Source organism: Cheilinus undulatus, linkage group 13 (assembly GCF_018320785.1).
Source record: "Cheilinus undulatus linkage group 13, ASM1832078v1, whole genome shotgun sequence".
In the NCBI taxonomy this organism is placed as follows: Eukaryota; Metazoa; Chordata; class Actinopteri; order Labriformes; family Labridae; genus Cheilinus; species Cheilinus undulatus.
Genome location: NC_054877.1, coordinates 38,989,195 through 39,008,749, shown reverse-complemented (window position 1 = coordinate 39,008,749; position 19,555 = coordinate 38,989,195). Strand labels below are relative to the sequence as shown.

At 37.1% G+C, this 19,555-nt stretch overlaps 1 protein-coding gene across 1 annotated transcript; it reads right to left on the bottom strand.

Moving 5' to 3' along the window:
- Positions 1-774: 774 nt before the first annotated feature.
- Positions 775-19,513, bottom strand: urod (uroporphyrinogen decarboxylase). Its single transcript, XM_041804190.1, has 10 exons — positions 19,343-19,513; positions 17,559-17,671; positions 17,310-17,389; positions 15,231-15,293; positions 10,966-11,163; positions 10,711-10,872; positions 8,934-9,068; positions 8,360-8,460; positions 7,816-7,882; positions 775-1,767 (listed from the first exon to the last, which is right to left on the bottom strand). The coding sequence occupies exons 1-10, from the start codon at positions 19,363-19,365 to the stop codon at positions 1,603-1,605; spliced, it is 1,107 nt and encodes a 368-aa protein (XP_041660124.1). The 5' UTR covers positions 19,366-19,513; the 3' UTR covers positions 775-1,602.
- Between the last annotated feature and the right edge of the window lie 42 nt (positions 19,514-19,555).

Sequence of the window (19,555 nt, the reverse complement as noted above, 5' to 3'; positions counted from 1 at the left end):
GACCCATTATTACCACTACTTTTCACACCCATTTTTTCCCAGTTTAACCACATTTCACTATCTGGTATGCCCATTTTTGCTAGTTTAACCAATTTCTTCCAATATCTGCTTATTTCTTCTCTCTCAGTTAACCCTTTTTTTGGCAGTTAATATCAATTTTTCATCCCATTACACCAGATTTCCAATTTGCCAATTTAAAGCCATTTCAGCCACTTTTTAACTCCCTTTTATCAGTATTTATGCCCATTTTTTGCCATGTTTTTTCTAATTTTTGCCACTTCTAATTCATTTCTGCTACTTTTAAAATTCAATTCCACCACCATTGCTTGCCGTTATTACCCCATTTTGGCAATTTTTATCAATTTTAATTCCTTTTTTTTTTTTTTTTTTTTTTTTTAACAAAAGGGGTTAACATTTTTAAGGAGGCTATTTACTACACAAATGATTAAAAAGATATTTGTTTCTTTTATAAGAGTGGTTATTTTTAAGGTTTCATATAAAATATGGATATCACAGCTTCATTTTACAACGGACTATGATTTTGCCGACCTCAATGGGCCCCCAGTTTGGCTGGGCACCAAGAAACTTTCCCATTTATCCCCCCTTATGGGCGGCCTTGTGCACGACTATTCTTGATTGGCATGGCTGTGTTGAACCACCTTCAGGTACAGTGGGGGTCCCCGGCTATGGCACCTTTATTTTAGGGGTCACAGGCTAAAAAGGTTGAGAACCCCTGGTGTAGGGATTTATAAAAGGAAGCAATATAAATCTATGTAGAAATTAAATCATCTTTATTTACTTGACAGAAAAATACAACCAGATATTTATCTGTTTTATAATTCAGTACAACTGCCATCACAGGAAACCTCTCAGGTAACAAAATGATTCACTACGTAAGTGCCTATAAGTCTGAGCAGATGAAATTAAAAGATTCATGGTGAAAAACTAAAACAGAAGAAGGCATCTTCATGTATAACAAGCATTTCTGCAGCTTTTTCCTTCAGCAGAAGTAAAAATAAACCTCTTCATGCTGAGATCCAGGGAGTTATTTTGTTGCTGCATGATGACATTTCCCCTTAAAATGGATTTTAATCACTTTAGTCACATGTGCATGTCTTTTTTTCTGGATCACATTTTTTATAAGATGCTTTTGTTCTGATGAAGACCTCTCAGAAATGTTTGTCTTTTTATTTCTCAGTGCTGGAGCGACAGCATGGTAGGTTTGATTGGATAGAAAATATTTTTCATCTACAACTCAAAGCTGTTTGAACATTTTCAGATAAATCCAATAATAATACAAATCCTTAACGACTGTGAATGTTCACTGCAGAACGGATGTCATCCCTCTCTGACAGAAACACATAATCCATTAGATCGACGTATTAAAGAGGAAAAGAAATCTTGTCTTTGGAAACCAGCATCTTTTCTATCCTTAAAACCTACGCTGGATGAGTGAGGAGGATTTATGAATGTTTATGAAGAGCTGGATGTTTTCTTGTTTGTTTTATATTATTAGTTCAGTTCTGTTTTTATTTTTCATCATTGTAAATCTCTGGGAATGGACTCTTATCTGCTTTGGCATTCAAACAGACACATCCATCTTCACATTTGTTTGATCATCTGTTTTGAGTGTTCGTGCACAGCTTCCACGAATGCGCCCACGTTCTCCGGGTCCATGTCGGGGTAGAGGCCGTGGCCCAGGTTGGCAATGTAGCCTCTGGCACCAAAACCCTCCAACATCTTCTTCACGATGTCTGAAATCTTCTCCTGAGAGAGGCAGGGAAGAGAAGGAGAGAAGATTAAAGGGCTCTTCTGCTGTTTTTAAGTAAAGCCTTGTTTGATTTGATATATTTCAGGCTTTGAATGTGAAATAGGAGCAACAAGTTCTGGAACTGCTCCAGCAGATCACTTTTGGCTGTAAAGGCTGCAGTGTAATCTTTCTGGGAAAATGCAATTTATCAAAATACATTCCTTAAAGTGCTTGTTTTTGCCACTGACAGGCTCAGATTCTTATTTTGTCTGATAACACTTAACTATTCGGGATTTATTTGATAGGAACATGTAAGTTTACATTTATTCTGAACAGAGTAAAATGAAGTCCTGCATAGTGATTTTCTAGCTATTGTTTATTTCAAACTCTTGTATTTCCTAAATATAACTACTAGAAACAGAACTTTATAAAGAAGAAGAAGATATTTTTAAAAATAGAAACCCTTTATGTCTCTTTCTTTAAAAGCTACCAGACCAGAACAGATATTTTATGTTCAATAAAACAGGGATAACTGGTGTACTACTGCCACAACCAGTTAGTTTGTGGTATTGATTCATTTAACCTTGTGTTTAAATCAGTGATTCTCAACTGGTGGGATGGGATCAGGACCCAAAAATGAGCCACTGAGCTGTTTCACTGGGTTTTGCCTGCAGAAACTGGTTGTGGTAAAGTATCTTAGAGAATGGAAGCCTTATGCCAGGGGTGTCAAACTCAAATGTGCCCTGTGGTAGAGTTTTACTCGACCCACAAGATCCTATCACATTATTATTAGAACTGGCCCACCGGTATCAAGTCTGTAGATTTCCTCCAGTATAATAATGTAGATTTATCCTTGTTGGTTAAATTTACTTGTTAAATCATCAATATGTGAAAAAATAAAGAGAAAAATTATTCCATAAAAAGTTAAGAATGTAGGAAAACAAAATTAATTTGTGTTTTTATTTCATATTTTCAATTTTACATAACACATTTACAACTTAAATGTATGATTTTGGCTTTTTATTTCATATCTAGAACTTTTCAATTCAGGATTTTGACTTTTCTCTCATGTTTAAACCTTTTAGAATGACATTTTTTAATTTCAAGTCATATTTTGACCTTTAAAACTCACAATTTGAAATTTTATCTCTTTGACCTTTTAGATGTATTATTTTTGGCTTTTATATCTTATTTTGCACCTTTAAGCTCATATTTTCAGATTTTATCTCATATTTTGACCTTTTAAACTCATGATTTCAAATTTTATCTCAGATTTTGACCTTTTAAAAGTATTATTTTGGCTTTAATCTCTCATTTTTGCCTTTTTAGCTCATGATTTCGGATTTTCATTTCATATTTTGACCTTTTAAACTTATAATTTGAAATTTTATCTCACATTTTGACCTTTTAGATGAATCTTTTTGGCTTTTATTTCATATTTTGCATCTTTACGCTCATGATTTCAGATTTTATCTTAAATTTTGACCTTTTGAACATATTATTTTAGCTTTAATCTCTTATTTTTGCCTTTTAAGCTCATGATTTCAGGTTTTTATCTCATATTTTGACCTCTTAAACTCATGATTTCAAATTGTATCTTATATTTTGAACTTTAAAAGTCATGATTTCGACTTATATTTCCTATTTTTGGCTTTTAAACTCATGATTTTGAATTTTATCTCGTGTTTTAACCTAGAAAAACTTGTAATTTAGAATTTCTACGTCAAATATTTGCCTTTTAAAAACTTTATTTTGACTATTAATGTCATGTTTTAATATTTATAACTATTAATTTTGACTTTCTATCTCCATTTTTGAGCCTTTAAATTTATAATTTTTACTTTTTTAATCTCTCTTGCATCATCATTGCCCCCCCCCCACTTTCACCATTGTTGAAAATCAGGTTGACAGTTTATAGTTGAATGTTGACCCTGCAGGGCTCTCAGGCTAGACCTAAATTCCAAATCGGGCCCCTGCTGTGATTGAGTTTGACACCTCTGCCCTATAAAGATTAACAAACTGGTTCATCCTCCATTGAAGCAATACTCCAATCAACACTAAGGCAAAATAAACAAGGAAGGTAGTAAAATAGACATAAGAATGGATAAAATAAATGAAAATTAAAGGTACAACAACTGGATCCTAGAGTGGGTAATATAAACTATACATGTATTCTTGCCTAAGAAGAACTACACGGAACAGCTGAGACGTATTTAGTAAGTGACATGTTATTACTCACACATGTTGTTATATTCTACCAAAAGGATTTAACCCTTCAAAACTCTATTTTAAACCAGTTTTCCTCTCTGCAAACAATCTAAGCCTGTCAGTTAGAAAAAAAAAACTTTAAGCAGACATGCATTTCCAAACTTTGTATATCTGCCCTGAAAGATTAGGCTGCAGATATAAAAGTTGTTTCCACTGCTGAAATATGAAGAAATCTACTCTAGTATTTCCAGGACCTGTCAGTCAAAAAACCCAAATATGGGAAAATAGATCCCGTACTTAATAAAATACATCATTGCCTTTTAAAATTTTGAAGGGTAGCACTTTAGGCCATGTGTAGACTATTGAACACATAAGACAACATATTACACTGCATCCGGAAAATATTCACAGCGCTTCACCTTTTCCACATTTTGTGATGTTACAGCCCTATTCCAAAATTGATTAAATTCACTTTTTAACTCAAAATTATACAAAAAAATTCCCATAATGACAAAGTGAAAAAGTTTGTTTTAATTTTTGTGAATATATTAAAAATAAAAAACAAAAAATCACATCTACATAAGTGTTAACAGCATTTGCCATGACTCTCAAAAGTGAGCTCAGGTATATCCTGTTTCCACTGATCATCCTTCAGATGTTTCTACAACTTGGTTGAAGTCCAGCTGTGGTAAATTCTGTTGATTGGACATGATTTGGAAAGGTACACACCTGTCTGCATAAAGTCCCATAGTTGACAGCACAAGCCAATCCATGAAGTCAAAGGAATTGTCTGTAGACCTCTGAGATAGGATTGTAATGAGGCACAGATCTGAGGAAGGGTACAGAAAAAATTCTGCAGCACTGAAGGTCCTGCTGAGGACAGTGACCTCCATAATCTATAGATGGAAGAAGTTTAGAACCACCAGGACTCTTACTAGAACTTGGGCGCCCAGCCAATCTGAGCGATCGGATAGAAGGGCCTTAGTCAGGGAGGAGATCAAAGAATCTGCTGGTCACTCTGACAGAGGTCCAGCGTTGCTCTGTGGAGAGAGGAGAACCTTCCAGGACATCCATGTCTGCAGCACTCCACCAATCAAGGCTGTATGGCAGAGTGGCCAGACAGAAGCCACTCCTCAGTAAAAGGCACATGACAGCCCGCCTGGAGATTGCCAAAAGGAACCCAAAGGACTCTCAGACCAAGAGAAACAAAATTCTCTGGTCTGATGAAACAAGATTGAACTCTTTGGCCTGAAAGCCAACCGTCATGTCTGGAGGAAACCAGGCACCACTCATCACCTGGCCAATACCATCCCTACAGTGCAGCATGCTGGTGGTAGCATCATACTGTGGGGATGTTTTTGGTAGCAAGGACTGAGAGACTGGTCAGGGTTGAGGGAAAGATGAATGCAGCAATGTACAGAGATATAATCAATGAAAACCCGCTCCAGCATGCTCTGGACCTTAGACTGGGGCAAAGATTCATCTTCCAGCAGGACAACGTCCCCAAGCACACAGCCAAGATAACAAAGGAGTGGCTTCAGACCCCATTGAGCATCTCTGAAGAGATCTAAAAGTGGCTGTGCACCGTTTCCCATGGCTCTGCAAGAAGAATGGAAGAAACTGCCCAAAAATATGTGTGACAAGCTGGTTGCATCAAACTCTAAAAGACTTGAGGCTGTAATCGCTGCTAAAGATGCTTCAACAAAGTTGAGCAAAGGCTCAGAATACTTGTGTACATACTAAATGTTTGTTTTTATTTTTAATACATTTGCAAAAGTTTCAAACAAACATTTTTCACTTTGTCGTTATAGGAATTGTGTGTAGAAATATGAGGTAAAATCCATTTAACCCATTTTGGAATAAGGCTGTAACATGAAAAAAAAAAAAAGATTAAAAAGTGTACTGTATATTTGTAGCAGTGTCTGGCGTGTAGGTTGCTGTAACTGGGTTAGAGAAGGAACAATTTAAGGACTTCTGCTGGAAAGTTATAATCTGTGAGTAAACAAAAGTTTGTCAGAATGAGTTAGTGCGGTAGAAATGTCTGAAATAAAACACTGTGGTGTTAAAATAAGATTCACAGTCGGCTGCTAGTCATGCTAGCTGCTGAAAATAGAAGCTGAGATAAAAGTTTGACTAAAGTAAGGTTTGGCCGTTTTTCTCTCTATTTACCTTCCCTTGAATTTTATTTTTAAGACAGCATGATGAATTCTACTCTGGATGCCTCATTAAGTAGTACTTAACAAGTAAAATGAAACCCTTTACATAACAAAGGTCATCTGGTTGGTCCACATAGAACTATTATTGTAGACAGAGCTGCTGAGAACTGAACATTACAGCTGTGAATCACAGAGGTTCTACTTTAAATTAATAAAAGACTACTTTAGGTGCAAATGTATAGACATCTCTTTTTCTCTTAAGCGTGTCAAACAAACTTTCATGCCAGATGAGCAAAGGCTTTGATGAGCTGGCAAGGAGGATGAACGCCCTCGAGAAAAAGCTGCAGAAAGTCTAAGATGGAATGGAGGGGGGCATGGCAGCGGACTCACCACACATCGAGGCAGCTACATCTTATTTGGTAGCTATTGGGCTGACCAGGCAACAGCCACAAAGACAGCAGCACGCTTACGCCAAAGAAGGAAGAGAGTAAGATTTGACATTTAACTATGTATAGAGCTCATACCCAAAACTCCCTTTGATGGAAACACATTCAAAGCGCAATTGTACTTAGTCAAAAATTTATGAAATATAGCATTTATTTTGCAACAAAATGTAATGGAAAACCAGCTTGTCTCATGCACTTCAAGCAAGACTGGCAGCAAATCTGCCTGCCACGGATGTGTGTGTTGGGCCACATTCCGACCATGCCCCCCCTCTGACCTACGATCATGAGGCAGCCAAAAGACATTTGGTTCCAGCTGTCCTGAAAGTGTACACCTCATTCCAAATTTATGCAAATTGGATTTTAGTGTCATAAACATTCAATTTTTTTTTGTTTTTCAATTAAAGTCATGGATGGTATTGTGTCGGAGGGTTCTTTGGATCACTGAGATCAATCTCAGACACCTGTGATAATTAGTTTGCCAGGTGAGCCCAATTAAAGGGGAAGGGACGAGAATGGCCAGAAACAAGGACATTTCCGGGGCTTCATAGGGCCAAAAATCTGTTTTTTCATGCAGTGATAATGTCTACTTAAGGGTTTCTGTACATCATAAACTTTTTTTTCCCTCCTTTAAGTCCAGGCACACTTCCATGACCTACTGGAAGTAGCTCCATGACCCACTTTTGGGTCCCTGCCTACCAGTTGAGGACCACTGCTCTAGACTCTTGTCTCCCTTCATCTGACTTGATGATGCCTTCAGGACTGACTGCCTACATGCAGGTAAAATGGTTAAACTGTAGAAAAAAAAACACTTTTTTGTAAAGTGTAGGGACTATACTGAAATTTTCTAATAATATTTGCAGCGCAGAGGTCAGAGCTTTGAAATGCTAACTTTCCTTGTCCAACGGTTGTCCCCCACTTTCCAATCCCTAGTGCATCATCAGAATCCAACAACTACAAAGAACCTATATCAAGGCTATTTCTAAATAACTCAGGCTACAGTATCACTGTATTACTGCCCCTTTCTAGTGTAGGCTAACATTGTTACAGCACTAATTAGACATGCAGTTGTTCAGACATTCTTGGACAAGTCTAATTCTAAATTTGAATTTTAACAACTTTCAAACAAGTCCACAAGAAGCACCCTGTTCCACACGTTAAATTTATTCATTTATCTTAAAACATATTTATACAAACTGGAAATAAGTGAAGTTTCAGTCTGAGACAGAGCCAAAACCAAGGTAGGATCTGAGCCTACCTTTGGAGCGTAGAGAGCACAAGGGTCCATGTTCCCCTGCAGGCTGACCTTCCCTCCTGTTCGCTCCCTGAATACACAACAGAGGACACACAGAGTAATCCTTTAACCAGCAGATTATGTATTTGATGAGCAGAGCAGGAAACACACGTTTGTTGACTTAAATTCTGCACCCAGGGAAAAACCAGGGATGAGGAGAGGTCAGTAATGGTTAACCTGCTTCTCAGGAAACACGACAGCAAGATTCATGCTGTATACGAAAACTCAAAGCTCATTTTCTGGTTGTGGATTTTCAGGATGTAGCTCTATCTATACTCTGATGATAGCAATGGATTGATTTTTGTCTCTGAGTAATCTTAACTTATAAAAGTAAAATTAAACATTGTTCAAAATTTTAAAAAGATCTGAAACCAAAGTAATGGATGCATCAGATTTACCACAGAGATCTTCTGCAGAAACAAATAAAAACTAATGTTTACAGTGTCTAGTTGAGTTTACAATGTTTTTGTCCTATGTAGATTTTAGCAGTAATGCTAGTGTGATTTACCGCGCTGATCGTGGATCAATGGTCCAGTCCAGTCCAACCACCTCATAGTTAGACTGAGACAAATCCTCCAGAGCGTAATGAGCATCCTTTGCAAACACAATCTGAAAGACAAACAGGCAGTGATGTTTAAAAAAGCAGATTTCTCAAGTAACTTCTGCAGGAATCATGTGTTAACCATGTTTGGTGAAATGCTGCCATCTTGTGGTGAATAATTATTTCTATGTGAGCAGATGGATCCTTAATGACTCCTCCTGGGACACCGTGTTGTTGAAGCAACAAGAGTAATGATAAGAATAGAACAGAGTTCAAAACTAATATAGAAAATAATTAGAACAATGGAACAAACAGAAAAATAGAGCAGTAAATAAATAAATACAGCTGTCACAGCTGACACGTCTGCATGATAAGCAGTGCTCATCATTAGCTGCTACCACTGTCAGAAAGAAGTGATGAAAATATATTAAAAATAAAATAAAAACATGCACAAGAGAGCTCCAGCAGAGGTCTAAATGTGTTCATACTTATGCAAAAATAAAAAAGTAGATTAATGCTCCTGTGTGCGGTTGTCACTCACCATGGGGACGTCTTTTCCTTCTTCTTTGAGTTTGTCTTTAACGCAGCGTGCGATGTCTCGAAGATACGGCAGAGCAAACTCTTTAAACTCGACCGGGCCCAAGATGCCGGCGTGGGACTCAAATACCTGCAGAGCCTGAACAAAGCACATGGACAGAGTAGAAAGGATTGCTTTTAATTTAAAAAAGCATATTTTAGGCTTACACAAGCTGGGCTCATCTTCAACTACTAACTACCAATATCTGTCTCCCCATTTCAGTATCATCCCAGCTGCTAATGCTAATATAAGCATGCCAACTCTTCTATAAGACACGGCTCTGACTGTTTATTCTTCACATGCTGTTACCATTATAAATGACATTACAGCCATATCCAAGACAATCATTTTAAGATGGACTGATGACCATTAACAGGGCTCAACATAACCTTTTTCTCACTAGCAACTGTGGCTAGTAGTTTTCTAAAGTTAATAGTCACTCTAAATTTTCACAAGCCACAATTTTCTTGTTGGAAATAACATTTTATACGATTATCATCATCCAAAAATAAACCAACAAAGTTTGTGGTCAAACAAAAAGTGGGCACAAATCAAGCACATATTAATTATTATGGGGAAAACTGACCCCTTCATGTGCAAAATGGTCACGCTGTAACTGTTCACAAACACTGAACCCAACAGCCAAGCCCAGTTAGAATAAAGCACAGGATGGGTCACTGATAAATTCAACTTTCCAGTGCTTCCCAAAGTGTGGGACAGCGCCCACTGTTGGTCCCCAGAGGTACAGTAGGTAGGATTAGAGGGGTAATTTATCTTAACCAAAAATAATAAAAATGAAAAAAATATATGTTTTAAATGATTATAAAACTTCACTACATTATTATTTTAAGTCTCAGAAGTAACAAAACACATTTTAACTCATGCCACCTTTTTATCATTTTTATTTAAAAAAAAAAAAACACAAAATACCTCTTTAATGTCAAAGTGAAAACAGATTTCTGCAAAGTAACATCCATTAAATAAAAATATGTAAGCTAAAATAAGTTTACCATAACCACAGTGGTGGCAGCATCATACTGTGGGGATGCCTCTCGGCATCTCGGAGAGCAAAATCATCATGGTTAAATTAAACTTACTAAATAACTAAAACTAATATGTAAAAATCATTTTATTGAAATGAAATCAAATAAACACTAAACTTTACAAAAAACTCTCTTATTCAAGGTGGTGGTGAAGTCAACAGGTGTAGTGCATATACCATAATATCATCCTTGTACATGATTGATTTGATAGAACAAGATGTATATTATTTGTGTAAATAGACTAGAGTAGTGGGCCTAGGCAGCTACCCTGGTGAAGGCCACACTCTAAGGTGACACCGTCTGAAAAACTTTGCGATCTATGCCAGATAGATCTATGTCAGATTCCATCCAAGTTGTTGCTGATACTCTAAATCCATAACCCTCTAACTTCCTAAGAAGAGGCTTGTGATTGATCACATGAAAAGCAGCTGTAAAATCTAATAAGACTGCTCCACATATTTTTCTGGAGCTGGTAAAAGGACAATGCCAGTAGGAAACCATCTAGCCTTTATGCAACAATGCAGCATTTTCCCCTTTACTTAATGGGATATATGCTGCCTCAGACAGATTCTGTCCAGAAGCAGGTCTGTTTCCATAAAAAGAGTGTGCAGGAGCTGGCACCCTCAGCAGACACTATTTATGTCCAATCTGCAACATAAACAAAGCGCTTTAAACTGAAAATAAGCATAGCGTCTCACCTGAGCTCCAGCTGCCACCTGTCCCAGCAGATACTGCACAACCACATCTGTCAGCATCCTCAGCAGCATGTGGCTCGCCTCAGGGTGCCGGTACAGCCAGCGCTTCGCCTTCGAGTGGGTGTTTGAGCCTCCTCCTTCGATCATGTAGGACATCAACGTCCACTGAAGAGTGACACAGCAAAGAACATGAAACTCAATAACCTAAAAAACCAAATTTACTCTCAGGTTTACTGCTTATAGTGTGTGTCATCTGACCGGAGCTCCACTGAATCCTATGAGCGGCACTTTGCCCTCTATCTTGTGTCTGGTCAGTGTGATGGCTTTAAAGACATAGCTCAGCTCTTTGCTGACATCCACTTTGGGCTGCAGACGCTGCAGGTCCTCAGGCTCCTTCAGGGGCTCTGGGAATGTGGGACCTTTACCTGCAACCATCTGGACCTCCATACCCATGGCCTGGAGGGATGAAAATCAGTCAGTGAATGAGTAAAGAAATCAAACCTGATAGATGGAAGAAAAGGATGCTGATGTCTTCATACAGTGCAGTCGGCATTTTTTATGGAAAATAAATAAATAAATAAATAAAAATAAAAAGACCTAATTTCAAAGTAAAATCAGAATTTTACAAAGTAATGTCCATTTAATAAAAATATGTAATGTAAAATAAGTGACTGCATAAATATTTACCCGCTATCCATGAGTCTGTATGGATAGGTCTCAGTCAGGCTGGCACATCTGGACTCTGGAATTTTACTTAATTCTTCTTTGCAAAACTGCTCAAGCTCTGTCAGGTTGTAAAGGAGTTGAGTGTGAGCAACCCTTTTCAAGTCCAGCCTCAAATTATCTATTGGATTGAGGTCAGGGATTTTGACTCAGCTGCTCCAGAACATTCACCTTGTTGTCTTTAAACCGTTTCTGTGTAGCTTTTGCCATTTTCTTCAGGTCATTGTATGGCTGGAAAATAAATCTTCTCTACAAGGACGAGCTACCGAGAAGCATCCCCACAGCATGATGCTGCCACAGCTGCTTCACAGTCAGGGTGGTGTGTTTTGTCGTCTGATCACCAAAAAGCTCCATTTTGGTGTAGCCAGACCAAAGAACGTTCACCCACTTGACCATGGAGTCTCCCACATGTCTTCTGGTGAACCCTAGTGGCGAACTTCTTCAACAGTGGATTTCTCTTTGCCACTGTCTCATAAAGCTTTGAATGGTGAAGAACCTGGACAACAGTTGTATGCAGCTGCTGATGCTTGTAACTCCTTCAGAGTAGTCATGGCTGTCTTGGCAGCCTCTCTTCCTAGTCTCCTTCTTGCACGCTCACCCAGTTTGTGAGGACGGCCTGATCTATGCAGATTTACACATGTGACATATTCTTTCCATTTCTTGATGATGGATTTAAATGAATCACAGAGATATTAAGCGCCTTGGATTTTTGTTTTATCCACCCCCTGACTTATATTTTTCAAGAACCTTTTCTTTGACTCACTTGGAGTGTTCTTTTGTCTTCATGGTGTAATAGTAGCCTGTAATACTGATTAACCATTGACTGAATATTCCAGGCACAGGTGTCTTTATACTACAATCACATGAGACACGTTCACTGCACTCAGGTGATCCCCATTTGACTAATTGTGAGATTACTAGCGCCATACTTTAAATCGACATTACTGTGTAGAAATCTGATTCACTTTGACTTTAAAGGGTTTTTCTTTTGTCATTTTGTTTGTAAAAAAAGACAAATTATATTAGCCATGACTAATTTAAAAAATTAATAAAAGAGTAAACCATTCAAGGGGTGAAGACATTTTTTAGTCAATGTATTTCACACAAATTTTATGAGGACATTTTCTTGAAAACCCGGCGTGCTAGTGATGAAATAACAATGTACACCAAAATCACTCACAAACTGTTAAATGATTTGGCCTGTCATGATTTTTAATATTCAGTGAGACTATGACACTCTACTAGTTTGTTTGTTGTTATGTAAGGTGTTATTTTAAGTGATCAGATTCTACCTCCACACCTAATTCCATGAAGATCAGTGCCTCATGGTTCAAAAAGTGTGTATTATATTGACATTACTTATTACTCAGGTCATTTTAGTAAAAACCTCTTTCATTATCTTAGAAGTTAACATGTGTGGCTCCTGTTTATGTAAAAATTCACCAAAAATAAACATTTGAGCCAATTCCAGAGCTAAAGATAAATCATAAAATACACTTTTACAGCACAATGACAAGAAGGCATTTGCTTTTAAATATACTTGAATAGATTTTCTGACTCATATTCAGCAGTCGGCCCACACAAAGAACAATTACTGTAACACAACAAGGGTGGGTGAGCATTTAAAGGATGTGCTCACTTTAATGCAGATGACACATTGTCATACTATTTATAGTTTTTAAGGGGAGGAAAAACAAAAAAAGCTTAAAAATAAAGAGCCTGCACATCTAATACACCTAATGGACAAAGGTATTGAGCCGCCTGACCATTACACCAACAGGGTCTGAAATGACACTCCATTCAAATACAGTTGAAACCAGAAGTTTACATACGCTATATAAAAAGGCACATAAACTTTTTTTTCTCACTGTCTAACATTAAATCAGATTAAACTTTTCCTGTTTTTGGTCAATTAGGATTACCAAAACTATTTCTATTTGCTAAATGTCAGAATAATGAGAAAAGGATTTTTTAGACAATTTTTATTACTTCTTTAAAGTCAGAAGTTTACATACACTAAGATTACTATGCCTTTAAACAATTTGGAAAAGCCCAGATGATGATGTCATGTCTTTGGAAGCCTCTGATAGGTTTATTGACAACATTTGAGTTAATTAGAGGCACACCTGTGGATGTATTTTAAGGCACACCTGAAACACACTGCTACTTTGTGTAACATCATGGGAAAATCAAAAGAAATCAGCCAAGATATCAGGAAGAGAATTGTGGACTTGCACAAGTCTAGTTCATCCTTGGGGGCAATTTCCAGATGCCTGAAGGTGCCACGTTCATCTGTTCAAACAATATACGCAAGTATAAACACCATGGGAATGTCCAGCCATCATACCGCTCAGGAAGGAGACGGGTTCTGTGTCCCAGAGATGAACGTGCTTTGGTCCGAAAAGTGCATCTCAACCCAAGAACAAAAGCAAAAGACCTTGTGAAGATGCTGGCTGAAGCTGGTAAGAGTGTGTCATTATCATCAGTCAAACGAGTCCTGTACCGACATGGGCTGAAAGGCCACTCTCCCAGGAAGAAGCCATTACTCCAAAAGAAACATAAAAAAGCCAGATTACAGTTTGCAAATGCACACACGGACAAAGACCTTAATTTTTGGAGACATGTTCTGTGGTCTGACCAAACTAAAATTGAACTTTTTGGCTATAATGACCATCGTTACATTTGGAGAAAAAAGGGGGACGCTTGCAAGCCTGAGAACACCATCCCAACTGTGAAACATGGGGGTGGCAGCATCATGTTGTGGGGTTGTTTTGCTGCAGGAGGGACTGGTGCACTTCACAAAATAGATGGCATCATGAGGAAAGAATATTATGTGGAAATACTGAAGCAACATCTCAAGACATCAGCCAGGAAGTTAAAGCTTGGGCGCAAATGGGTTTTCCAAATGGACAATGACCCTAAGCATACTGCCAAACTGGTTACAAAGTGGCTTAAGGATAACAAAGTCAATGTTTTGGAGTGGCCATCACAAAGCCCTGATCTCAATCCCATTGAAAATTTATGGGCAGAGCTGAAAAGGCATGTGCGAGCAAGGCGGCCTACAAACTTGGCTCAGTTACTCCAGTTCTGCTGGGAGGAATGGGCCAAAATTCCTGCAAACTATTGTGAGAAGCTTGTGGAAGCATATCCAAAACGTTTGACCCAAGTCATACAGTTTAAAGGCAATGCTACCAAATACTAATGAAATGTATGTAAACTTCTGACTCTCAAGAAAATAATGAAAAAAAATGTCTAAAAAATGATCTCTCTCATTATTCTGGCATTTAGCAAATAGAAATAATTTTGGTAATCCTAATTGACCAAAAACAGGAAAAGTTTAATCTGATTTAATGTTAGACGGTGAGAAAAAAAAGTTTATGTGCCTTTTTATATAGTGTATGTAAACTTCTGGTTTCAACTGTACATGCACTTTAATATGGAGTTTCCACAAGATTACGGTGCGTTTCTGTGGGAATTCATGTCCATTCATTCTGTAGAGCAGTTATGAGGTCAGACACTTAGAAGGCTAGACTACTGGTATTTTAGTGAAAAATCTGTCCCATTAGAATTAATGTTCAAACAACTTAATTATCCTAAAAAAAATATATGACATGCTTACGATCTTGTGCCGGCCACCAATTTAAGAGTACAGGTGCAACTAATTCAGCATTTTAACAAGGTGCCATGAATCTGCCCAAGATTGTTCTCAGGATCTTCTTGAGAACACATTTCACGGAAATCTGTGGATAACAGCGTGACTGAGGCCCACTGAATGAGTCTGTTAATAATGATGGACTCACCTGTGGGACGACCAGGATGTCAGAGAAGATGATGGCAGCATCGAAGGGAAAACGTCTCAAAGGCTATAAGAGGGAAACAGAAAGACAAAAAACATGCAAAATGAGGTATAAATAGCAAGAAATGACAGAATAATAAAACAGATTAAAACACTGGTTTACTACTATTGTTGCTCTAGATCGATCGTGTGATAAATTAACTAAAAATGTTCTGTGATTAGACAAACCGTAAACAAATATGATTTTTTCCCCAAAAATATTTTATAATTTTCACCATGTATACATTATACATATCAAAACCATACAAGAGTACACTACCAAATACCCACCCACATAATCCCAACCTCCTCTTACATCCACAAAATTGTCTAAATAAATGACTACATGAGAAAAGAAGAAAAAAATATGAAAAACAAATGAGTGCAGGTACAAACTAAGAAACAATAAATTAAATTTAAGTTAATGGAAATACATTTTTGCATACAAAAACCTGCTTACAAATAATTTTGTACTAAACAAAAAGCAGATACTGGAACATTTATGGAAGGAAAAAAATAAATTACATTTTCTGTTTATTGTGAAGCTCACTTTCTCTACAGGTTCCCTGTCTTCACTTCACCATGTCAGTCATTAAAGACCTCTTAGAAAGTTTTCCAGGAATATTACGAAAGAGAGTCAGAGGTCCAGTAAAATGGTTATGTTTTCTTTAATCAATCTAAGGGTTGAAATTCAGAAATCTGATCAAGAAACATCGTAAAGGTCAGGTGGAATTCATTTTTCCAAAACAAAAGAATATATTTCTTGGCAATATATGTTTGATAATCTACATTTTTTTAATCTATTTGGAAAGTGGTTTGTTAACACTGGGTTTTAAATCAAAGTCTATTTTGAAAGCTGATTTAGTAAAATGATGAATTGAAATCCAAAAACTTTCCAAAAATCCCAATGCCAGAAAAGATGCAAAAATATTCCTTCTTTAGTTTTACATTTTGGACAGGCTGGTGAGATATCTTTGGATATTTTATGCATCCTTAATGGATTTAGATAAAGATGGTATATGAGTTTAATGTTTGTTACTTTAATTTTGCTAGTTTTAAATGGAAAATATGTAGTTTCAAAAACGTTTTGCTGTGTATTTCCATCAATTCTATCCCCAAATCCTTTTAAATACTGAAAAAAACAATGAATGACTTCCTTTGGATAATAATTCATAAAATCATGCAATTTTACCTTTAATTACTGATGACGAAAGTGCAAGAATGGCATTTTATATTTGTAAATATTTAAAGAAATTTGTATTAGGAATCTTATTCTGTGTCCTTAGTTCACTAAATGACTTAATTTTAATATTTCTGTTGAGCAAGTTTTCACCACTCCCTTATACTGACAGCAGGAAAATGCTTCTTTCAGTCTGGATTGCGATGGAGAGTACAGTAGTGTAAATGGAGGTGCAAGTGGTTGTATCAAAATTCTTAGCACAGTCTCTTCAAGCCAAGACAGTTTTAAAAACAATGAAACATTGATCTACATTTTTTTTAACGTTACTGAAACCTTTTTGAGAATCTGGGAGGCACAGGCTGAAGCAAACTGGCTTCCATCTGAACCCAAAGTGAGTCTTGCTCCCCGTTAACCATGGCACTAGACTGAGCTAAGAGTAGTGCTAGAGACTGGGAAGACCAAGCTGGCTTAAATAAACTTATCCTAGGTTTTTTTGTGACACCAGATAAACTTTATAGGCCTCTGTTTAATGACTTAAAATCAATAGGAAAAAAAAGCATTGTAAAATTTAAAAAATTAAAAATGTTAGCCAGTTGCCAAAGTCCAATTTATTTTCTATTTAACATTGTTTTCATGATATTTAGCAGTTTTATTTACTGGTATTGATGACTTCAAGCCTTACAGTATCAACACAATTGTTTTCAAACACTCCTCAGTCTCTAAAAAATATTTCTCTTTATTTTTTCATTGACACTCATTCCATCCTAACTTATTGAATTCCAAGGATAATCTTAAATAATTCTGAATTCCTGTATTTGAACTTTTACTGAAGCCTTAAATAAAGGGACAGCGAGTCTTTCGTACCTGCAGGGTGAGCTCACAGCAGGCCTCTGGTGACCGACATGTGTCAAAGAAGTCCTTCCCTGCTCTGAACTCACGAAACTCTGAAATTATATTAAACACAACATTAATGCCACAAATATGAATGCTTCAGTCTTGATGCTAAGTGTACAGTAATCTGAGATGAAACGCACTTGAAGTGGAAAAAAAAGATGATTTAAGTATCTAAAAGGATCTGACTATAGTCAAAGGAATGAGAAGTGATACACACACCTGGCAGGTAACGTCCAGCCTGTCTCATACACCACACAGGAACATGATCAGTTTCTCCTCCTCGTGCTGCTCGCAGGAATGTGTCGTTCTGGAGCTGAGGGAAGTCCTTTGGGCTGGACAGAGAGAGAAAAATAGAGCTTAGGATGAGAATGCATGATACTATCATGATATTGACATTTGTAACGGCAAATAACAGCTTAAAAGTGAATTATCAGTAGCAGAAGAAATGAACATTTCTGCTGATATTTATGGCCAATACATCGGCTGTAAATATTGGAACAATGTACAATAAGTTCACTTATTTCTAGCTTGAGTTTATAATTATTCTGTATAATGACTTACGCTTGAAGTCTGAACTACAGCTTGCTCTTTTTTTGCAGAAAAAGAGAAAAGCAGAAAAAGTTGTAGAAAGCTCTGCAGAGTAACCGTACCAGGACTAATGCAGCCAAAGTTATGTAAATGTGACTTAATTTAACAAGGCTTTACGGTAAAACATCCTGACTTGTCTACTTTGCTGTTTCAAAGCAAGTTTAAATTTCAAAGCAAGTTCTTTCAGTCTGAGAGAACTGGGCTGACCTAGCAGGGTCCTGAATCAACGGAGCACTGGAGTTTCAATAAAGTAACAACCTATGTTATCTATCATACTGGCCTGTCCCTCCCTTTTCCAATAATGCAGTCATATCAGGCATCCAGCTGCAGAGCTGTTAATGACAAAGTGATCGTCAGAGATACCACTCCTCTGCTCTCTTATCGTCTCTCAGCAGCAGAAAGACGGTTGAATGAATGCACTAAGACTAAATCGCAACCTGACTGGAATTTGTAGTCCAACCATAAAAACAGCTTTACATTCCCCCTAAGAACTTCTATCATCTTTTAACTTTAACACTTTCTTAATTCAAGCTTACTTCTGGTAAATTAAATGATAGTGCTGGGCAATTCATTGAATTTAAATCACAATTGTTGGCTTCCCACAAGATAATAATGAATCATGATTAAATGATTACTGTGCCACGGGCCATGCTAGGCTCGTTTTGTCCAAAGGTTTTGTCGTGCGGTGAATGTTTCAGTGTTTTCTATGATAGTTTGGCCTGGAAACCAAATATTAAGTTTATTCAGAGTTATTACAAATTATAACTTCCATGTTTATGTTTTGTCACCCTTTTATGATCAATTATTGTTTGTCTTCATAGTGGAGATATCAGTCAAAATCAATCAAAATTTGATAATCATCGGATATATAACATGATAAAAACTCTGTGCATAAACAAATCCTGTTGGCTGAGGCAGAAAAGGAGGAGACAGTCAGGAAGCCTTTCAGATTTTAACAGTTGTTGATTTATTTGTTGGATAATTCATAACTCCTATTTTGGAGGGCTTAATCCCTCTGTACAAGCCCTTTAAAATAAATGACACAATAGACGCTGACCCAATTCATTCTACAACTACTTAAACTAACAGCGTGACTTTAGAATTATAGATAAGTTTCTAATAATTTATTTATATGCCGAATTTATCTGAGGATCCATTAAAATCTTTCTTTTTAAATGCAAGTCACAACAGACTGAGTAAAGATAAATAAAAAGCTCTAAACTCGGTCCTATCAGAAGTTAAAGTGACGTTTTAAACGATGAACCTGGTGATCGATTAAACATTAGTTGTGTAAAGTAATGTTTTCATAAGAGTGACACAGCCAAGTTTCGTAGCCAGGTTTGACACTAGCAGCCAAAATGTTAGCTTAATCTCAATCTGACTCTGTATGTTGGTGCTAAAATAACAGCACTTACAGGATTAAATCGTCCTTGCTCATGTCGGCAGGGCTGAAAAGGTGACACGTTGGTTAAGGTGCTCCTCTGTCTCTGTTTGAAGATGTTCGCAGCGACCTGCAGCTCCTCAACTGTCAATAAAAGCTGCTCTAAAGAAGAACTCCCTCTGCTCCCGTGCTGCAGGGCGCGGCCATCTTGGAACATGCGTCATCATACCAGGAAACGAGCCGTTAG